The sequence below is a fragment of the Tachypleus tridentatus genome, chromosome 7, assembly GCF_004210375.1.
Source record: "Tachypleus tridentatus isolate NWPU-2018 chromosome 7, ASM421037v1, whole genome shotgun sequence".
Lineage (NCBI taxonomy): Eukaryota > Metazoa > Arthropoda > Merostomata > Xiphosura > Limulidae > Tachypleus > Tachypleus tridentatus.
Window position 1 is genome coordinate 97,744,678 of NC_134831.1, and position 19,672 is coordinate 97,764,349.

Here is a 19,672-nt window from a genome sequence, read left to right on the forward strand (position 1 = left end):
CTCCTTACAATGTTACAGAAAGTTGAAGACGGTTTTCATTTTTAATAGATTCTTTATGGCAGTGACTTGAAATCATACTTTTTAAAGATTAAACTGTTTAAAGAGCCAGAAAAAATACTGCTATCCAGAGTACTAATCGCAACCCCTGAGTCAGCGAACTGGAATCGCTGGAACCCCGGAAATAAATTTAATTTTTCGTACAATTTACAGAAAGAAAATCATTTTTACCACATCTTACCCGATTTGATCAAAATAAATGAATTTATGATAATTCTTTAAAAAAACATCACACTTTAATATCTCTGAAAAATGAAATTTCCCTTGTTGGTGAAATATACGACAGAAGAACATAACAGACTGGAACAGTCTGTGATTAATTAGTTCATGGTTTTTCAAACTATGCTCCGCGAAGACCTTGGAAATTATCTGGGGCTCCGCGAGGTAATTTTAGAATGTTAATATTTTTTCTAAAACTATAAAATTGAATCAGGATACGCTGTACAAAAAAGTAAAATACATCTTTAAAATGACACGTTTATCGCGTTTTGGGCCTTTTAATATTTTCGTACAAACCATCAGTCAAGCCTGGGTTGTGTGATGCTGTCTTTTAAAAGACAGATCAGGAATAGCGGCTAAATCTCTTATGAAATGAAACATGACGTCATCTGAAACTTGTCCAAATTTGAAACATTATAATAAAATTAGATGCACTATCAATTGTTCAATTTTAAAGTATATTTATATAAAGTATAATGATTTTTATGATACGTACGACTGGTAATTGTCAGATTAAGTTAGATTCATTATAGTTTAATTATACAAACTTTGTACCAATGAGGTCTATGACGTCATACGCCCACATGACGTCATGTTTTATTTCGTTCAAGATCCAGATGCACGTCACATTTGGCTTAAAATTTCTGTTTAAAAATTTTAAAATAATATGTCATCCTTTTCCTTTAGAAAAACATTATTTAGCGGCCTATTCTTTTTTCCACAAATCTCTATTTCTGAATTCGTTATGACAACACTGATCTCAGGTCAGCATGTCGTTGTACGATAATAAAACTCAAGTGCTTGAACGAGTTTTCATTAAGATGCTATTTTGTGTCCGTGAAAATACTTTTGAAGTGCCAAAAGATGTAAAAATACGTTTTTAGACAAATTAATAATTAGTCGTTACCCTTATAATGGATAAGTGGCTGAATATCAGTAATGAATCTGATACGAGTAAAAATCTTCCAAGGCCTAATACGAATTCATCAGTGTTATCGTCGTGTTCAAACACTTCAAAACAGGATGACGCAATAAGCACTGAAACAAGAAAGAAAAGTTTTATTGAATATAGTTTTACATGGACAGGTAATGAAGATGGACCTAGTGTGTTGTGTGTGGAACACTGTTGAGTAGCAGTAGTTTGTATCCAGCAAAGTTCAAACTGCATCTAGAAACCAAACACTCCCAATTAAAAAAAAAATCCAACTTCCAAGTATTTCCAAAGAAAGTGTTTAATTACATGCAAGGAAAGCTACATTTCGTTCGTTTGTCCATCAGGACAACAAAGGCGCTCTTACTGCTTCATATCGCGTTAGTTACCGTATTGCAAAAGCAGGTTAAGCTCTTATAATTGCAGAAGATTTGATAAAACCATGCGCAAAAGATTTAGTACAGTGCATGATTGGTGAGAAATTTCTCAAAAACATTAACTCTGTGCCTCTTTCTGACAACTCGGTTTCTCAAAGAACCAAGGATATGTCAGCAAATTGTCCAACTGAGTTAATAAGGCGAGTAAAAGCGAGTCCAACTTTTTCGCATCAGATGGATGAATCAGCAGATGTCGCAGGTTATGCGATGTTGCTTGTGTTTATTCGCTACGTTCACAAAGCTAATTTTGAAGAAGACATGTTAATTTGCAAACCTTTGCCTACTCAAACAACACTTGAAGAAATTATTAAAAACTGATCGATTTATTTATGAAGAACACGATATTCAATGACAGCTTTGCTCAAGTATTTGCACTGATGAGGCTGTAGCTATGATTGGAAAATTTTCAGGCGCAGTGGCACGCAGAAAAAAGGAAAACCCAGATATCGAGAGTATCCACTGCTGTCTTCATCGTCATGCACTTGCAATGAAACGAATGCCAGAAGACTTAAAAGAGATATTGGGTGATGTCATAAAAATAGTTAATTTTATAAGATCAAGACCACTCAATGTGAGGATCTACGGTTTACTCTGTGAGGATACGGAAAATTTCTATAAAAATTTGCTGCTTGAAACTGATGTCCAATGGCTTTCTTGGGTAAAAGTGCTTGCTCGGTCTTACGAACTGCGCGAGGAGACAAGTTTGTTTTTATCCGAATGCCAATTTGAACTTGTATACAAATTAGGGGACAAATACTGGATACAGAAAGTGGCTTACCTTTCTGACGTAATAACCTATCTAAATGAAGTGAATGTTACAATGCAGGGTAACGTACTTCAAAGCTCAGAGTAAAATGGAAGCGCTTCAACGTAAGCTGAAACTTTAGGGTGAATCTATACTTATTGATTGATTTGAAAATCTCACTGGTTTATTTTACTTACGAATGAAATTTCCTTAAGTGAAGATACAAAAATTTGTTTTGTAGCCCACATCTGGTTTGTATAGAAAGAGCTATTAGGGAAAACTTCCCTCCTCATTGTGAAAAATTATTGTGGATTCAAAATCCCTTTGTGGACTTTGTAAATATTAACGACTTGTCTTTGAAAGACAAAGAACAGCTTATAGAAATTTCAACTGATTACACCCTAAAAATAAAATTTCATCAGGAAGAAATTACACAATTTTGGATTTAATGGTCATGGAATACCCTGAAACAACACAGCTTTGAAAATTTGATGCGTTTTCCAACAACATATCTTTGTGAGCAAACATTTTCTCTGTATACAACTACAAACACCAAATTTAGAAACAGGATAAACATTGAAGATGATTTACGCTTACGGGTAACAACAATAACTCCAAATATATAACTACTTTGTGAACGAAAGCAAGCCCATTTGAGCCATTAATGAATAAACAAGTACACAGTACTTTTACCGATACAAATTTTGCAAGACATTTTTTGAACAAGTAGAAGTTATTAATATTTAACGAAAAAAATTAATAAATAAATTTATATTCTAAAGCTTGAAGTAAACTTTGACCGATTGTTTCTATTTTTAAGTGTGTTTTTTATTGAAGCCCCGGAATATTTTTTTCTTTCTGATGTGAAGCTCCACAGGTAAAACAAGTTTGGGAACCCCGATCACCAGCCGATAACCACGTTTGGAGTAACTGAGATCGTGTCGAAAGTGTTACGTCACACTTTCCGTTCCACACGCTTCAATTCACGCGACATAATTTTTATACTTAATTAGTAATCAATTAAACTCCCTTCTCCACATATTTCACTAACAAAAAGTTTAATAAAGCGTTGTCGTTATTAAGAGGGATACAATTCTCAAAACAAACAGATGTTTGTAAAAAAGGAAAAGAAATCTATATATAAACACGAAATACGATAATTCTTTGTTTTGAATTTCGCGCAAAGCTACACGAGAGCTATTTGCGCTAGCCCTCCCTAATTTAGTAGTGTAAGACTAGAAGGAAGGTAGCTAGCCATCACCACCAATTGCCAACTTTTGGGCTACTCTTTTACCAACGAATAGTGGAATTGACTGTAACATTATAAGGCCCTTACGGCTGAAAGAGCGAGCATGTTTGGTGTGACCCTCGGATTACGAGTCGAGTGCCTTAACCACCTGGCCACGTCGGGCCTAAAATATGATAAGGGAGTTCAAGTAAGTCCCGGTACTAGTACCGCATTAAAAAGTATTTCTCGGTACTTGTACCGGTGACTAACAGCAGAATTTTACCCACTGTTTTTATTATTATTATTATTGTAACAATTTCTCTAAATCTTTTTATTATATATAGTTGGGGATGGTGGCTTATAGACAAAGGGGGGCACACTACGAGGTTGTATTTATAGACAAAGGAGGCACACCACGAGGTGGTATTTGTAGACAAAGGGGGCACACCACGAGGTGGTATTTGTAGACAAAGGGGGCACACCACGAATACGTTTAGGAACCACTGATTAATTAAAGTTGTTTACATATTTTTTTGTTACCTCGACAGATAAAATTTAAAGTGCGCCCGGCATGGCTAGGTGATTAGGGCGCTCGACTCGCAACCTGAAGATCGCGGATTCGACTCCTCGTCACACCAAACATACTCGATCTTTCAGCCATGAGGGCGTTATAATGTTACGGTTACTCCCACTATTTGTTTGTAAAATAGTAGCCCAAGAACCGGCGGTAGGTGTTGATGACTAGCTGTCTTCCCTTTCACTGCTAAATTAGGGACGGATAGCGCAGACAACCCTCTTGTAAAGCTTTGCTGGACATTCACAACAAGCAAACAAAATTTAAAAGTGATATAACGAACTAACTTTTAATCTCTAGAGTTTCCTCCAAAGTTAAACACTTTCAATCATACGTATATGAGAAGAGTTAGATTACAATGTGTTAATTTAAAAGAAATCAGTGGATGATTTCATTCATCCAGTTTGTTACTGCTAAACAGCTAGTTCAGCGCTATCAATATTCAGTTTGTGTTAGGCTTGGCTAACAAGCCCAATCTATCACCTATGTTTCAATAACCACAGCCAATGATTACTTATAGCATCAACTGGCAATAACAATTGTTAAAATGTTCGGGATTCACGTGGTGTTCTACCGTACGACTTATAGTATTGTTGGAATGATTATATATTAAACATCTATTCTATTACTGTTAGAATACTTATATTAAATGTGGTATGGAAAAAGTAATTATATTAATTAAAACTATGTGCAAACATTCTTACTTTCAGTCGCGTACGAAATAACAGAAGAGCGTTTCAACCTTACAAAAATCACAATGAAACTACTGTAGGCCATGGGCCATTATAAAACAATACTCCATCGTAAAACCACAAATCTCCTAAAGCTGTTATTGTAATTAGACAAAGAAACAGATGAACAATCAATGACCAAGTGATAGTATTAAACACTAGAAGAAAACGTAAAAGTCTTGCATCAGAATTACTTTTCTTTTCGAAAAGTTTGAGGAAAAATAAAACTTCGTGTCAAAAATAAAGAACATTGAGATTGTCCGTTAAGCCTTCACACGTTCGTAAGGTATAGTAATGACAGACAAAAATACTGAAGAAACCAGACGGTCAAAACACTTAAAAAATAAGAAGTCTAAAAATATGGTAAACAAATATGTAATTTAGCTCCATACTAATTTGTGTTGACGTATTTCTAGAATAATGTACGTGCCATGTTTAGTTATCACTTGTAATAAACCAACCAATCAGTACTATTTCTCTCGTGCCATATTTCGTAAATCAACCAATCACATACAATATTTTATATCCTATTTATCACGCGTTCTCATAAACTAACATACGTTTATTTGTGCTTCTTTTAACGTAATTGAAAAATAAAATATGGCATAATCACTTTTACTTTATGTAAGACTGGTAGTTTACTAAAGATAAACGCAAATCATTGCGAAATATGAGTATTTACACTGTCTCAAAAGGTTTTTATAACTTCAGTATTAGCTATTTTGTGATGCTAACTGAACCTAGATATAGAACAATAAAAATATGAGAAATGGAATACGTCAAACGAGGGTACACTTATATAAAAAGTCACACTTTTTACATTACTGTAAAATTATCTTATGTTGTCCTTACAACAATATTACAACACTTATCAAAATCTAGATTTCTGTTGTCCTTCAAAATTTGTAGTACATTCTAGAGGTATTTACAGATTGTATGTACCAACCAAAGACGAAACTGTCGGTTAAAACGAAACGTTTCTTTACAACTATTTGTAACTGAAAGGTCGTTTCCTATAATCTTTTACTAAAACCTAGGTCTTTGTCGTAACGTTTCTGTAAAAATGAACTAGAGAAATTAACAATGCTCGTGTTTGTGTTGTAGAAAAACACGTGACACACGAAAATGTCAACAATAAGTGAAATATAACTATTCTTATAAAATATCTTAACCACCTGGCCATGCCGAGCCTGCCAGTAAGTATAAGAACATACGAGTAAAATAAAAGATAAAACAATGTAAACTGTGCTATATCTACTCCATTTAGTGTCACTAAGGTCTCTTCCCTAAAACCAGGGATCAACAGACCAGATGGGATACGACATAATAATGGTTTCACTAAGGTGATTCATATTTCATTGTTATTTACTTCCATTCAGTTGAAAATATATCCATATACTGAAGTCTCGATCTCAATGTATGAATTATTTTGCGCCAGAAGGGGTTGTTACATACGAATCCAACAATCAATTAATTTTCAATGGTAAATAAGGTCAGTCTCTTACTTAGTTCAAATTATATAAAAAAATTATTATAATATGGGGCATTTATAAAACCTCTTGTTGCCATAGCGACGAATAAATAACATTAAAGAAATAATACCAAGGAGCACGTACGAACAAATACTATCCAGAAATGAAACATGGGGCCATGTTAACCGTTTATATACTAGTGATGTGGTTTTCGCGTGTTCTAGATCGATCGATAAAACTCGCATCGTGATTGGCTTAGAGAAATCTATAGCCAATGGTTGTCAGCATTTTAAGCATAACAAAATGTGCCCCATTTAAACAAAAAATGATTCACTTGTGTACAAATACGTATGACGTTTTGTAAAAATTTCCAAGTAATGAAGAAAAACGGATGTCATTTTCGAATAGACCATACAAGAATTTGTAAAGAATATGTTAAAATTTAAAGACGATAAAACCATTGCAGACCTGGGCCCGGCATGGCCTAGCGCGTTAAGGCATGCGCTTCGTAATCTGAGGGTCGCGGGTTCGCGCCAAACATGCTCGCCCTCCCAGCCGTGGGGGCATTATAATGTGACGGTCAATCCCACTATTCGTTGGTAAAAGAGTAGCCCAAGAGTTGGCGGTGGGTGGTGATGACTAGCTGCCTTCCCTCTAGTCTTACACTGCTAAATTAGGGACGGCTAGCACAGATAGCCTTCGAGTAGCTTTGTGCGAAATTCCAAAACAAACAAAAAATTGCAGACCTGTTATTTATTGAGAAATCCAGGCATGATAGAAAAGTACCGAGTTTACTGACTGGTACCTTACACTGTGAACACACTACCACAAAAAAACCTGTACCAGTGGAAATAATGTTGTATAGGGAAAGAAATATCTCGCTGAACGAAAAAGTTATGTATGATTGGCTACCGAACATGACAAAGGGACCCAAACAAGACAGAGATGGGAGTAGCCATATCACTTGATCAGTTAATACGTACCCCCACCCGGGAGAATGATAAGTCTACGAATTTACAACGCTAAAATCAGGGATTCGAGTTACTTCGATGAGCACAGCAGATAGACCGACGTGGCTCTGATACAAGACAAACACACTCAGCTAATGATTACATCGCATGATAAACTGTTTCGACTTTAGATAAAGAACAAAATCGCTGCATTAGTGACCTACCCACTTTATTAAAAACTTGATATCTAAATAGACTCTTTAATTACTATACTTTTCATTTAATTAACTTTAGAATACTTCTTAAGACTATTAAAATAGAGCAACATTTTATGATTGGTGGAAATTCTGATTGTGTGTGTTAGGTCAATGTGGAAGCCAATAATGTCGGAATATTATTCATGTAAGTTCCAGACAGTTTAGTCTGCTCTGTGATCATTAGCCAATCACGTGATACATCCACTTCCCACCCTTGCGTGGTTCCTTTTATTTATTCAAGTTCAGTAGCCAGACCTATATCGCTTTCTTATTTACAATAACTTTTTCCTTGTAATTGTTTCATTTTTTTTTTACAAGATGGCGTACGTGGGTTGCTAGGTTACAGAGTATAATATAAAACTTTGTAAGTTTCACATATAATAATAAAATAGGTAGTTACAGACTGTTTTACTTTATTAAATGATAGAACTAGATCTGTTCAAGAAATGACAAATGAAATTAATGAATCTTGATTTTTGCTATTTCCCGGTTTTTGACTTTGGGATGCTCTGGATATCTGAAAAGCGGCATATACACCGGATACCATGTCGCTTTTCATAACTGGCTTCTGATGACAAGTAGATGAGAAAATCCGGGCGACTTTTGTATTGCTTTAATATGGCTGTCTGTATTATCCCTATATATATAGTGTGCTAGTAGACTGTTGTTGCGTGGATTCTTTTGGATTGTCCGATAAAAAAAAAGGAAAATACAAGTAATTCTAGTAACCCAATTCACATTGTCTAAACGATTAGACTGAGAGAAGCCTTGTTAATTTATCACAGCTTCGTATTAAATTTCAGTGTACTTTGTTTTACACACACACACACAGAAAGAGAGAGTTCAATCCTAAAGATGAAAACAACAACAGTATACACTTTATTATAACATTCCGTTATTTATTATTTGTTTTAAAAAAAAGTAAACAGAATACAAGATCTTAACGTTCAAACCTTTTAGTTGGTGTGTGTTTCCTCATAGCAAAGCCACCTTGGGCTATCTGCTGAGCCAACCTAGGTGAATCGAACCCATGATTGTAGCGTTGTAAATCCGGAGACATACCGCTGTACTAGCGAGGGGGGGGGCGTACGTACCTTTTTAGTTGGACTTTAAAGTAAGTAACATTGTTTGTGTGTCTGATACAACAGATGTTGGTTTTACGTATATTAATTTACTGTCAATTACGTACAGTTTATTTTGTACAACTTTAACCATTAGGACTATTCTTTATCTTTCTTTTTAAAAATTGATAATCGTGCCCTGATGTAGATACCTAATATTTCACTTGGAGAAACATGATATGCATGAAACAGATCGTAACGCGACTGTTTAGTATTCAACCATTAAAATCATAAATAGTGAAGATCAAAATACAGAACTCGTAGCTTTAGTTAGCGATCCTCCCCATTTACTCTTAATTCGACTGCAAGTTAATTCCGAAGCTGTTTTTATTATTATTTAACTGACCCCAAATAATGGAAATTAGTATTTTCAATAATGTAATTTTACATTGCAGTAGGAAAAAGCTTTTGAGTAGGGACGTCATTGTCACATTTCTGGGGAGGTAAGGGTCCATTCTTCCAGAAAAAAACAACAAAAACGTTTTGAATATTTAATAATATGACACTGAATGTTGAGCCATTTTAATTACAAATACCACATACACACAATATAATGTACTGAATTACAGGAAGTAAGCTGTAATACACAATTTATGGTCATGAAAAAGTTGTCAGGCCGGGGCCTAACTGGCCTTGCCGCTTCCTACGACACTCACTGCCTAATGCAACAGAAAAGCTAAACGGTCATGCAATACCATTAGATTTCTATCCAGTTGTAGAGATGATACTCGGTTGCGTTGTACGCGACCTGGAAGGGTGAGGTACTATTAAAAAAACAAAAAACATTACTGTTTGGGAGTAGGTGTTCCTAACTTGAACTGTTACAGGCTTTTGTTCGAATCTTTACAGGGATTTGCTGTCGGTTTTAAAATGTACCCACAGCTGAGAAATGTGAAACGTGTTCAGTATCTTCATATCTCTAACCCCGGATCTTCCAGCACGAAACCCGAAAGGCTTTCTTCGCTTACAAAAATAAAGAGGAAAGAGATAATTGGTTTGAATTTTGCCTAAACCTCCACGAGAGCTATCTGCGTTAGCTGTCCCTAATTTAGCAGTGAGAGCTAGACAGAAGTCAGTTGGTCATCATCACCCACCGCCAACTCTTGAGCTACTCTTTTTTATCAACGAATACTGGGCTTGACCATCACAATAACAGCACTCCCACGGCTGAACATATGTGGATTCAAATCCACGACTTCAGATTGCGAGTCTACCACCTTAACTACTGGCCATGCCGGACCGAGGATAGAGAGACAAAAACAAACCTTATAAACTATTTAATTTGTAAACATTATGAAACGATGGACTGAGTAGAGTGAAAACTGAAATTTAATGGAATACACAAACAAACAACATATAATTACCTTTAACCACACTATACATCCGGTACTAATTCTAGGACTCATTCCCATGGTATAATATTAGTAGAGAACTTGAGACGCTGTTTGTGATCTAGTTTTGTTTTATCTCAAGGCTAATTTTTGTTTGGGGCTTTTTCTTGGTTGATTGTTTATTAGCCCATTCACCGTGGCTGTCAACGTGGGCGGACCGGACCTATTTCCTTCTTTACACGGAATTACAAGAAAGAGCTATTATTTACGGTTTAAAATACTCTCCAAGTGTTATTACCGAACAATGAATCAATCTCATTTTTTCATCACTACCCCCCTCACGATGCCAACAAAATCCCACATGCAACACCACCGCAGGGTATAGGAAAAAAAAAAAAAATCCCGACCCGTACACGTGACAGTCTCAGTGAACGGATTAATGTTTGCTCTAAAATACGCACATAAGACTACACAATGTGCGTGTTTTCTTATAGCAAAGCCACATTGAGCTATCTGGTGAACCCACCAAGTGAAATCGAACCCCTGATTTTAGCGTTGGGAGCCCGTAGACGACTACACAATGATCAAGTGTAATTCTAGCTATAGAGAGAAGGCACCTGGTCAATAGCACCCACCGCTAAATCTTGGGTTACCATCTGTCTGAGAGACTAAGAGGATTGTTATTTTTATAACGAAACCATGGTTTCATAGTGCAAAGCAGGTTTTGTTTAATTGTTGTTGTTTTTTCGATGGCGAGACTCGAGCTAGAATTATCGGATTTCACACTTCAGAAGCATTAACCACTAGGACACGACCGGCTAATTAAATTACTTTTCAGACAACTTGCAAAACATTTTGAAACAGACTAAACTGTTAAAAACTAACAATAGTTACTGATTTTTAAATGGTTTGTTTGTTTTTAATTTCGCGCAAAGCTACTCGAGGACTATCTGCGCTAGCTATCCCTAATTTAGCAGTGTAAGACTAGACGGAAGGCAGCTAGTCATCACCATCCCGCGCCAACTCTTGGGCTACTTTTTATACCAACGAATAGTGGGTTTTAAATTGTACTTAAAGTTATAACGGCGCGCTTGTACATGTGTATAAACCAACGACAGTAGTTACATAAGCCCTCTCTTTTCGATAACTTAAAAAATAATTAAAATTATAATTACTTAACGCAATCATAAAGTTTGATGCAACATTTGTACTTAATATCTGAATCAGAAGTTTAAATTTCGTAAACTCATTTCTAGGCCTCGTATAACAGCTTAAAACCCCTTTAGACGTCCTTGGACAATGACTAGTCTAAAATCAAGTTCCATTTATTTCAGATATCTCGCGCAAAGTTACACAGAGGGCTGTCCACGAATAACAGTTCCTAATATCAAAATTATAGATTAGAGAGAAGGCTAGCCGGTCAACAACACACACCCAACTGTTGTTGAAGCAAATAAGGTTTTTTGATTGTTACTCTTATAACGCATCCACGTTTCTGAGGCAACCGGCCGTGAGAGAAAGCCCTCAGATTCATAGTCGAAACATGGTAGCCACTAGGACACTCACGATGAGTGTGTAAGCCTATATTCTTATTGCAGCTAAAATCGATGATGTATTTCAGGTTTGGAACGTTTGTTCAGTAGTCCGTGATGACGAGAAAACCCACTTGTGGAGAAAATTATATATGTAAAACTGCTGGTATGGGTAGAGAAATCACTATATAGAAGAGCGAACAACGTTTCCTTCTTCGGTCATCGTCATTTAAATTATATCTGTAACGTAATGACGGCTTAATGATCGTATTTAAAGAAACAAAAGTTTCTGTCGTTACGAAGGGGTACATATATAAAACTTACTACTTTTTTATGTTCCTAAAAGTTCAAGGTCTCGATAAATTCTGATTTTTTTCCCCTAAAAGCCATTGTCCTTAAATAACGGCGTAGTTTTTAAAATTTAAGTACTATCAAAGAAACCATCGCAAGGCTTAAAAGATTATAATTCCAGAAATTATGAAGACAATATTGAGTCGATCCCTTGCAGTATTCCTCAGAGGTCACTGACCGTTACACAGAAATGTTGAGTCCTGTGCACGTGAGCGTTGGAAAAAATTGAATTGTCAAGTAGGCTTGCGACCATTTAAACTATTCCTGACCGATTTAATACAACGGCCCCTCACATATATATCGACTGCTGGCACACAGTTTACACCTAGATTCTTACTGTGTGTGTTTTTTATCACACACACTGGAAGTATATTGATAAACTTGGGTTTGGTGCGGAACAAATAACAAGAATATGTATTTCTGTATCCGGAAAAAAACAAAAGGCCTGCTACGTTGAGCGCAAAACACATGTAAAGTCTAGGCAATGATTAACCTTCAGTTTCACAATGGACATTATGTTATGATTATCTCTAACGAACCTTTGTCCTTCGCGTTTCGCTTCTGTCAGCAGTGAGGCCTATCGAATAACGATCACCAGGTAACAAAACTACATATAATAGTTATCTATTTGTTAAGACACTGCGATCAACACACGAACTACCTCCTTCCGTGTTACCACTCGTGTGATCCGGTGTATAAAACCAAACACTAAATTACGCGTATTTGAACTGATACACAGTTTTATAATACGTAGTAGAGTTTCTCTACGGGTGCCCTTCTAAAAGTTATTTTACATGTAAATGAAGAACAAATACGTGATATACAATAACATCAACGATAACTTAAAACTGAATTTTATTCCAACAAATTTTATAGCTGCAAATAAAATGTTTTGGATAAAGACAAGCGATTGTTTTTATTATGGATATTTAGACAGTTTTAATTACCAACAAAAACCTTTACTTACTGTTACCTCTAACAGTAAAAAATAAAATATACATCATTATGTGCTATTCAGTGTATAATACATGTAGAAACATTTTAGTGACAATCTTATTTTAACGAAAGGTTATCTGCTCGTGTCCATTGTGGAGATCGAACCCCAAATTTTTATCATTACAATGATGCGAATCCACTTGTATCACCTGTATAGAATGTATAAAACAAGTTCATGTTAAACAGAAATACACCCAACCAACCTTCGTGAATGTAATCTGGCAAACAATATGGTGTATCAAATACAATTGTTTTAGAAGTCAGTAATTTAGAAAACAAAAACTAACTCTGAAAAACCCGTATAGTATTACTAATTTATTTTCTTCTACATTGGTTTTCTCTTTCAATATTCCTTTTCTTAAAACAATTATCACACGCCTACAATTAATAAACATTGTAGTCCAAACTACAGACAAACAAAGTTTCTCACAGAGGGCGTGTAAGGATCGTAACAATTGTTAATTTATCTCAAAGAATTCCAGGGTACTTAAGTGTTTTGTAATCTTCTCTCTACTATTATCAAATTCATGTTCAATAATAAATGCTATGTTTGTCTTATAATATTGTTACATTTAGATGTAAAAACATGGAAAAAAGATTGTGTTAAAAATATTGAATTCAGGAAAAGAAAGGATATTTAAAATAATTATCAGAATCAACAGTTGTAACCAAAATTTAGTAAACAGACTACTGATAAATAACAAAAAAATCTGAACTCAAAATTATGAAAAACACTGATTTTATATAATACTGCCACAACTCCCCAAAATATTTATAAAACTTAAGACTGAATGGAAAGGCTGTAGAATTAATGTTAATTTTAAAACCACCTAAAATAAAACAAACAGATGCTTAAAAATCAAAATGTATACAAAATTACAATGAATATATGAAGGTGTGTGTGTAGAGCATACAGAACAAAATTTATAGTAATTAAATGAACCTAAATGTGACAGTAAAAGAAAGACAAGACTGAATATACAGGAATTACAGAATGTATATATGAAATAAACTATAAAATACTTTGAGCCACAACCATAACAGAGCTCTAACATTTTATTTTGTATTATTTTTTATAGTTAGAGAAAAGATAAAAATTCTCAATGTTTGTCCTGCTTGATTTCTTCAAAAGAGGTATTAAGGATATGGGGGAGCCCCACCCCATCACAAAAATTTTAATTTTTAAACTCTACACTAGGCTTCAAGGATACAATGACTCTTACCCTTAGCAATGACTTTCTTCACCTTGATTTGTTAATACACAGAGATAAACAATTACACACAGTTTCCCAAACAGCTTTTTATTATTCTTATAATAGTATATAATTTTACCAATGATTTATTTTGGAAATAAATTTTGCTTGAAGTATACAGGTCTTTCTTGCAGAGAAAATATGAAACTTTACGGCAAACAGAAGTTAACTCGTGCATTATTTACAATTCTTCCACTGAAGCCAGGACCTCGCATTTCTCCTTTACTGTATCCAGTAATTTATGAAAATGGGCTTTCAAAAATATGTTTATTTATTCTGTGTTTTGAGCCATAAAGCTAATAATTTCATCATCACTAAACCCAAACATTATTGTAAAATAAATGTATATCAAAAATAAGGCATAAGAGAGTATTTTAAAAAACAATCTCTCACAATCATAAACTGTTATCAGTGAAAGCCTCTGTTGTTCAGTTAATACAACTTATCTGCACCTGTAGCATACAAGGTAAAAGAAACAATGAGCAGGTCTTTATAGGTCAGTAGGTGAAGAAAATATTGTCTTGCACTTTTTAATGTACAAGCCTTTTTTATTTTTACTAAATTCATTAAAGTTTAATAAACTGAACCTACTTGTATACATTTGTGAAATTTAGTGTGTTGTCATGCCAACATAACTTATAAACTTAAAAATAAATTACCTTAAATTTTATATTAATTGTGAATAAATGAAATTGTTTACATTAAGAGATCATTGTTTGAATGTTTCAAACAAAAGTGAGAATCAACATGCTCATTCTGGTATTGTTATAACAGCTTCTAAGCCTTTGAAAATCAGTTGTGTTTTCATGGTTTCACTTAAAATGAAATGTACGAAAATATAGAAACGTGAACTAAACCTAATGAAAAATACATGCACTAAAAATATATCATGAGCTGCAGTACATGTACTTCAGTTCTCACCAGGACTGACTGCTGCATGGAATCATCAGATATACCCAGAAATATGGGAAATAAATACCCAACATTATTTACTTCTGGCAGTAATTATGTAGATACAACTCCTAAGTTGTTGTGTGTGTGTGTGTGTGTGTGTGTGTGTGTAACATGTTTTTGAACAAAGTTACATGTAATTCACAGAAGCAAGCATTATAGTGTATATATGTATGTATAGTATGCACAACAATATGCAAAGTTATCAGTTCATCATTAGAATCTAAGCTATTGCAGTATGTGAAAATCTGTCCCTAACACACACACAAAATAAATGGATCAAAGTTTAATATTATCAAATATTATCTGTTTCTTTTCCACAAACTTATATATCTAGGTCGCACCATTATACATGATTTTAATACTATTTTATAAAGTAGTTGAGTACTCTGATTGGCTCTGGCATCTGATTTGTTTTTATAAACCAGAGTAAAAAATTGTTGTTATGGAGTGGTGTCAGTGGAATATTCCCTCATCTTAAATTTTTCATTTCTGTAGCAACTATGGAATTCAAAACTGTTTTGCTTATAAGAGAAGTACAATCAATATATTTCAAGTACTCACACTACATGAATAATGACTATAGTGCAAGTTATGACGTCAAGACCTTGTAAGATAAAAGTCTTAAAAAACATTTGAACCTCTTTGTTAGAACTTTTTGGAATAGTTTAACTGAGATAATGGATTATGCTAAGTTATTGAATTTATTGAAGGTTTTATAATGTTGAAATAATTATTGTCATCACAACTAACACATTGTTCATCCTAATTGTGAATAAAAAACTACTATTTTAAAGAAACAAACTAAAATGTTAATCCAATAGTTACTACTAGTATGAACCTTTTCTTTCTAACACTTAAAATGATTTGATTGTCATTATCTTAACAGAATAAACTGCGAGTAAAATATTTTTAAGTTAGGGGATATATTTAAATATCTTGAAAGGCTAACAAAGGATCTTATAAACACATTTTGTGTACCTACTTGCATTTGAAACATCTTCAGTATATTACTTATCGGCACAACATTTAGAAATAAAAGGTTTAATATTGTTAAGCCTATTTAAATCTCGTTAGTTTACATTCTAGTTGTTTAACCATTCTAAAGTCTTCCCAAGTATTTCATAAAATTTTTAAATGCTAGTAGTATTTCTAAATTCCTAGAGATATGAACTTGAAAGACATTATCACTATTTTGTAGAAATGCTAAGCCTTATGGACAGACTATACAATACTGTATTTAGTCTCAGGCCTTTTATTAATATAATTAAAATACCAAATAAATAAGGATATTACAATGATTCAAAAAGGCTTGATACAGCTATACATATCATGTTCAAGACAAATTGAGATTTAAAAGGTTTTTTGTTTTAGGTCTATTTGAATTTGTAGTGAATGTGGACAATGGAGCAAGTTAAGTAATTTTTGAAGTCCATTAATGTCAAGTTCATACCCCACTTCTAAAGGAACTCACAGACAAAGCAACATACCCTTTAAAACATAAATGCTACGAACGTAACTGATACTTCGTAAGTTAATTGGTTTCTAGTTCCTCACGATTTTAAATTAATGGAATTTTTTTTCATCCAGAAAACAACACAAAAAGCACACAATGTGGCACACCTTCTGCAAGTTAACAAGAAAATAAGGCAAATTATATGTTATTTATTTCCCATAAAACTTAATTTAGTAATAACTCGATAGGCCTATATAATCAAACATATTGATACAAATTACTGCCGATAAAAACAAATATGTCGTAATATAAAAGTATAAACAAACAATGAATATGTAAGCATACAATTTCAGTGGTTTCATGTAAAATAAAAACGTAAAAGTTTCGAACAATAAAGTGAAACGCTAATAGTAAAAACATTACTTCTTAGCTACAGGTTATTTCTTTTTTCAACTAAATTATTAAGTTTGATTCAAAAATGTTTATAATAGTTTTATTACTTAAATTAGACCATTACATTACTTTTAATTAATATTATTTACCGTTTTACATCTTCCTTTAAATACAACAGCAAATGCCCCATGTCCTATAAGGTCCTTTGTATTGTATTCGTAGTCTCCGACAACCTCCATGACTTTGTCTTTGTTTTCAAACTCTTTAGAAGTACAAGTTAACTTAGCATATTTTCAGTCGAAGTTTAACATTTGTAATGCTTAGTTGAAGCTACTCAGTTAAAGTTAAATTAGTGAAAACAAAAAACACTACACTTGAGATTTACAGTACCAAAGAACGTAATTAACCTCTTTCGTTCCATGTTTATATTTTTCCCATAACAACTAGAGCCATACTTAACACAACGTCCGAGTTTATTTCTAAACTATTGTCTGACACTCACATCAGCTGTTTAAAGCATTTCTATCTTCCAAACATATATAAACGCCACCGCTTGACAAAATTTAGTACTAAAATACACGACATTCAGCAATTCTTGTACCATCTCTTCGGCTTATTCAAATATTATGGGAAAATTTTGTCAGATCTTTCGAATTTTTCATTTCACAGATATTAAATTAACGAGTTGCAAAATGTAAACCTTTTCTTTCATAGCATTTATTTAAATATATATAATAATTATTAATCTTTTTTAAATAAAATGTTCCTCTCAGTTTCAATAATGTATCGTCAGGTTTGGATCAGATATTATAGAACTTGAAAGTTAAAATTACAATGACGCTGGAATTATTGAATATATCTTATTTAATAACTGAAACTGTGAGAAAAGAGATAAATCAACTGAGCCCAACAAATAAATAAAATAGCCAAACAAATAATATACCTGGCTTAGTGGTTAATTGTCTCTGACCTGTTTTAGCCGGCATGGCCAGGTGGTTAATACACTCGACTCGTAATCCGAGGGTCGCGAGATTGAGTCCCCATCACACCAAACATGATCGCCCTTTCAACCGTGAGTGAGTTATAATGTTACGTCAATCCCACTATTCGTTGGTAAAAGAGTAGCCCAAGAGTTAGCGGTAGATGGTGATGACAAGCTGCCTTCCCTCTAGTCTTACACTGCTAAATTAGGGATGGTTAGCACAGATGGTCCTCATGTAGATTTGCACGAAATTAAAACAAACAAACAAATATATAGAATTCCCATATACTAGTATTAAGAGTATGTCATAAGGGTTCAGCTTCAAGTAACATACTAATCGAATTTAGATTCTGAAATAACTGTCACGGTACCTGATGCGGTATCTTAGTTACACAGAGAGAAACTAGCAGAGAGGTAACATACGGTACCGATATATGTTATAAAAAATCAGTTTGATAGCATTCCACAAATTGTCAGTGAAGTTCTAGTTTTGCTCAGTCTGGCATCAGCAACTTGAAACAACTCTCGTTTTCAGAATGCTTTTGCCATTAACGTTAATGGATCAGTCTATTGGAAAGCGGTTTCGATATTTCTATGCTACATGTGACGAACATGCCACAAGTGCATTGTAACTTACCAATTAAAAGAATTAACTAAGTTATGACTGAACAATTCTCCAAAAGAGAGAAAAAAATGTTAACAGTTTATATTCTCTTTATAGCTGATTAGCCATCTGACAAAATGATAAGTATGTCCTACCCCATATCTATCATACAGTCTGACTCAAGAAGATAATGGTTATTACAGTGGAAGTCCCCATGACGTAATACATAACCCCTTTAACCGAGTCTTATTCTAACGAGTTACACCTAAGGCTTTCACAAGATTTACAAGGTTCTGAATTACTACAATGAGAAATATTTTAAACTTGCTTCTTGAGAAATTAATACATTTATTTCTATAAATTCGTCCTACAGACATTTGTAGTACAGAACTGTAATATGCATTAGATCCCAACTCAGTTAATGTGTAAAAGTTCAGTTTGAACGCAGAGAGCTAATTAAGTACACAACTCAACTCACCTTTCTTTGACACGCAGGAAACGCGAATTTATAAATGACAATTAGTCGTATTTTTATTACAAAAAATTGGGGAGATCAAGACAATTGGTTGTCCTTTCCGTAAACGAACTGGATAATGGACAGAAGAAATCACGCTCTTCTATTTGGATGACAGTGAACAAATTTGACGCGTGAAAACGTGGCTTTTTTATTATATATATTCAAAGGAAGTTTACTTCTTTGAGTTTGTTTTTTAATTTCGCGCAAAGCTAAACTACAAAATATCACAGAGGAAATAAAAAAAGAACTATGATGCTGTGACCAAAGAATATTGTTGTTGTGGAGATTTTGCTATTTCAAAGTGGGGTAATGGCTAAACATTTCCCATTACTCAAGTCTGTAGCAGAGCAGATCTGTTATTTTCAGTAGAATACAGAATACAATATAAAGGAAGTTGAAGCAATGACTTGCAAGTAGAATGGTGAGATATGGAGGAAATCTTCTCCTAGTTTTGGGACTTTTGCCAATGCCACAAAGTCATCACCTGCATCTACAAACTCCATAGATGTAATATAATCTGTTCTACAAATAAGAATTAATGATGTTCCTTCCCCCAAGACTAAGCCTTTGACAAAGTTGAGCCC

The 19,672-nt window shown here is 34.0% G+C and overlaps 1 protein-coding gene across 1 annotated transcript in view; it reads right to left on the minus strand.

Moving 5' to 3' along the window:
- The window catches only part of LOC143256263 (serine/threonine-protein kinase unc-51-like), a 145,655-nt gene extending 128,173 nt beyond the window's left edge, over positions 1-17,482 (minus strand). The window contains exon 1 of the mRNA XM_076513239.1: positions 17,135-17,482. Within this exon, the coding sequence (XP_076369354.1) occupies positions 17,135-17,224 (90 nt within the window). The 5' untranslated portion in view covers positions 17,225-17,482. The remainder of the gene's footprint in view (positions 1-17,134) is intronic.
- Positions 17,483-19,672: the final 2,190 nt, after the last annotated feature.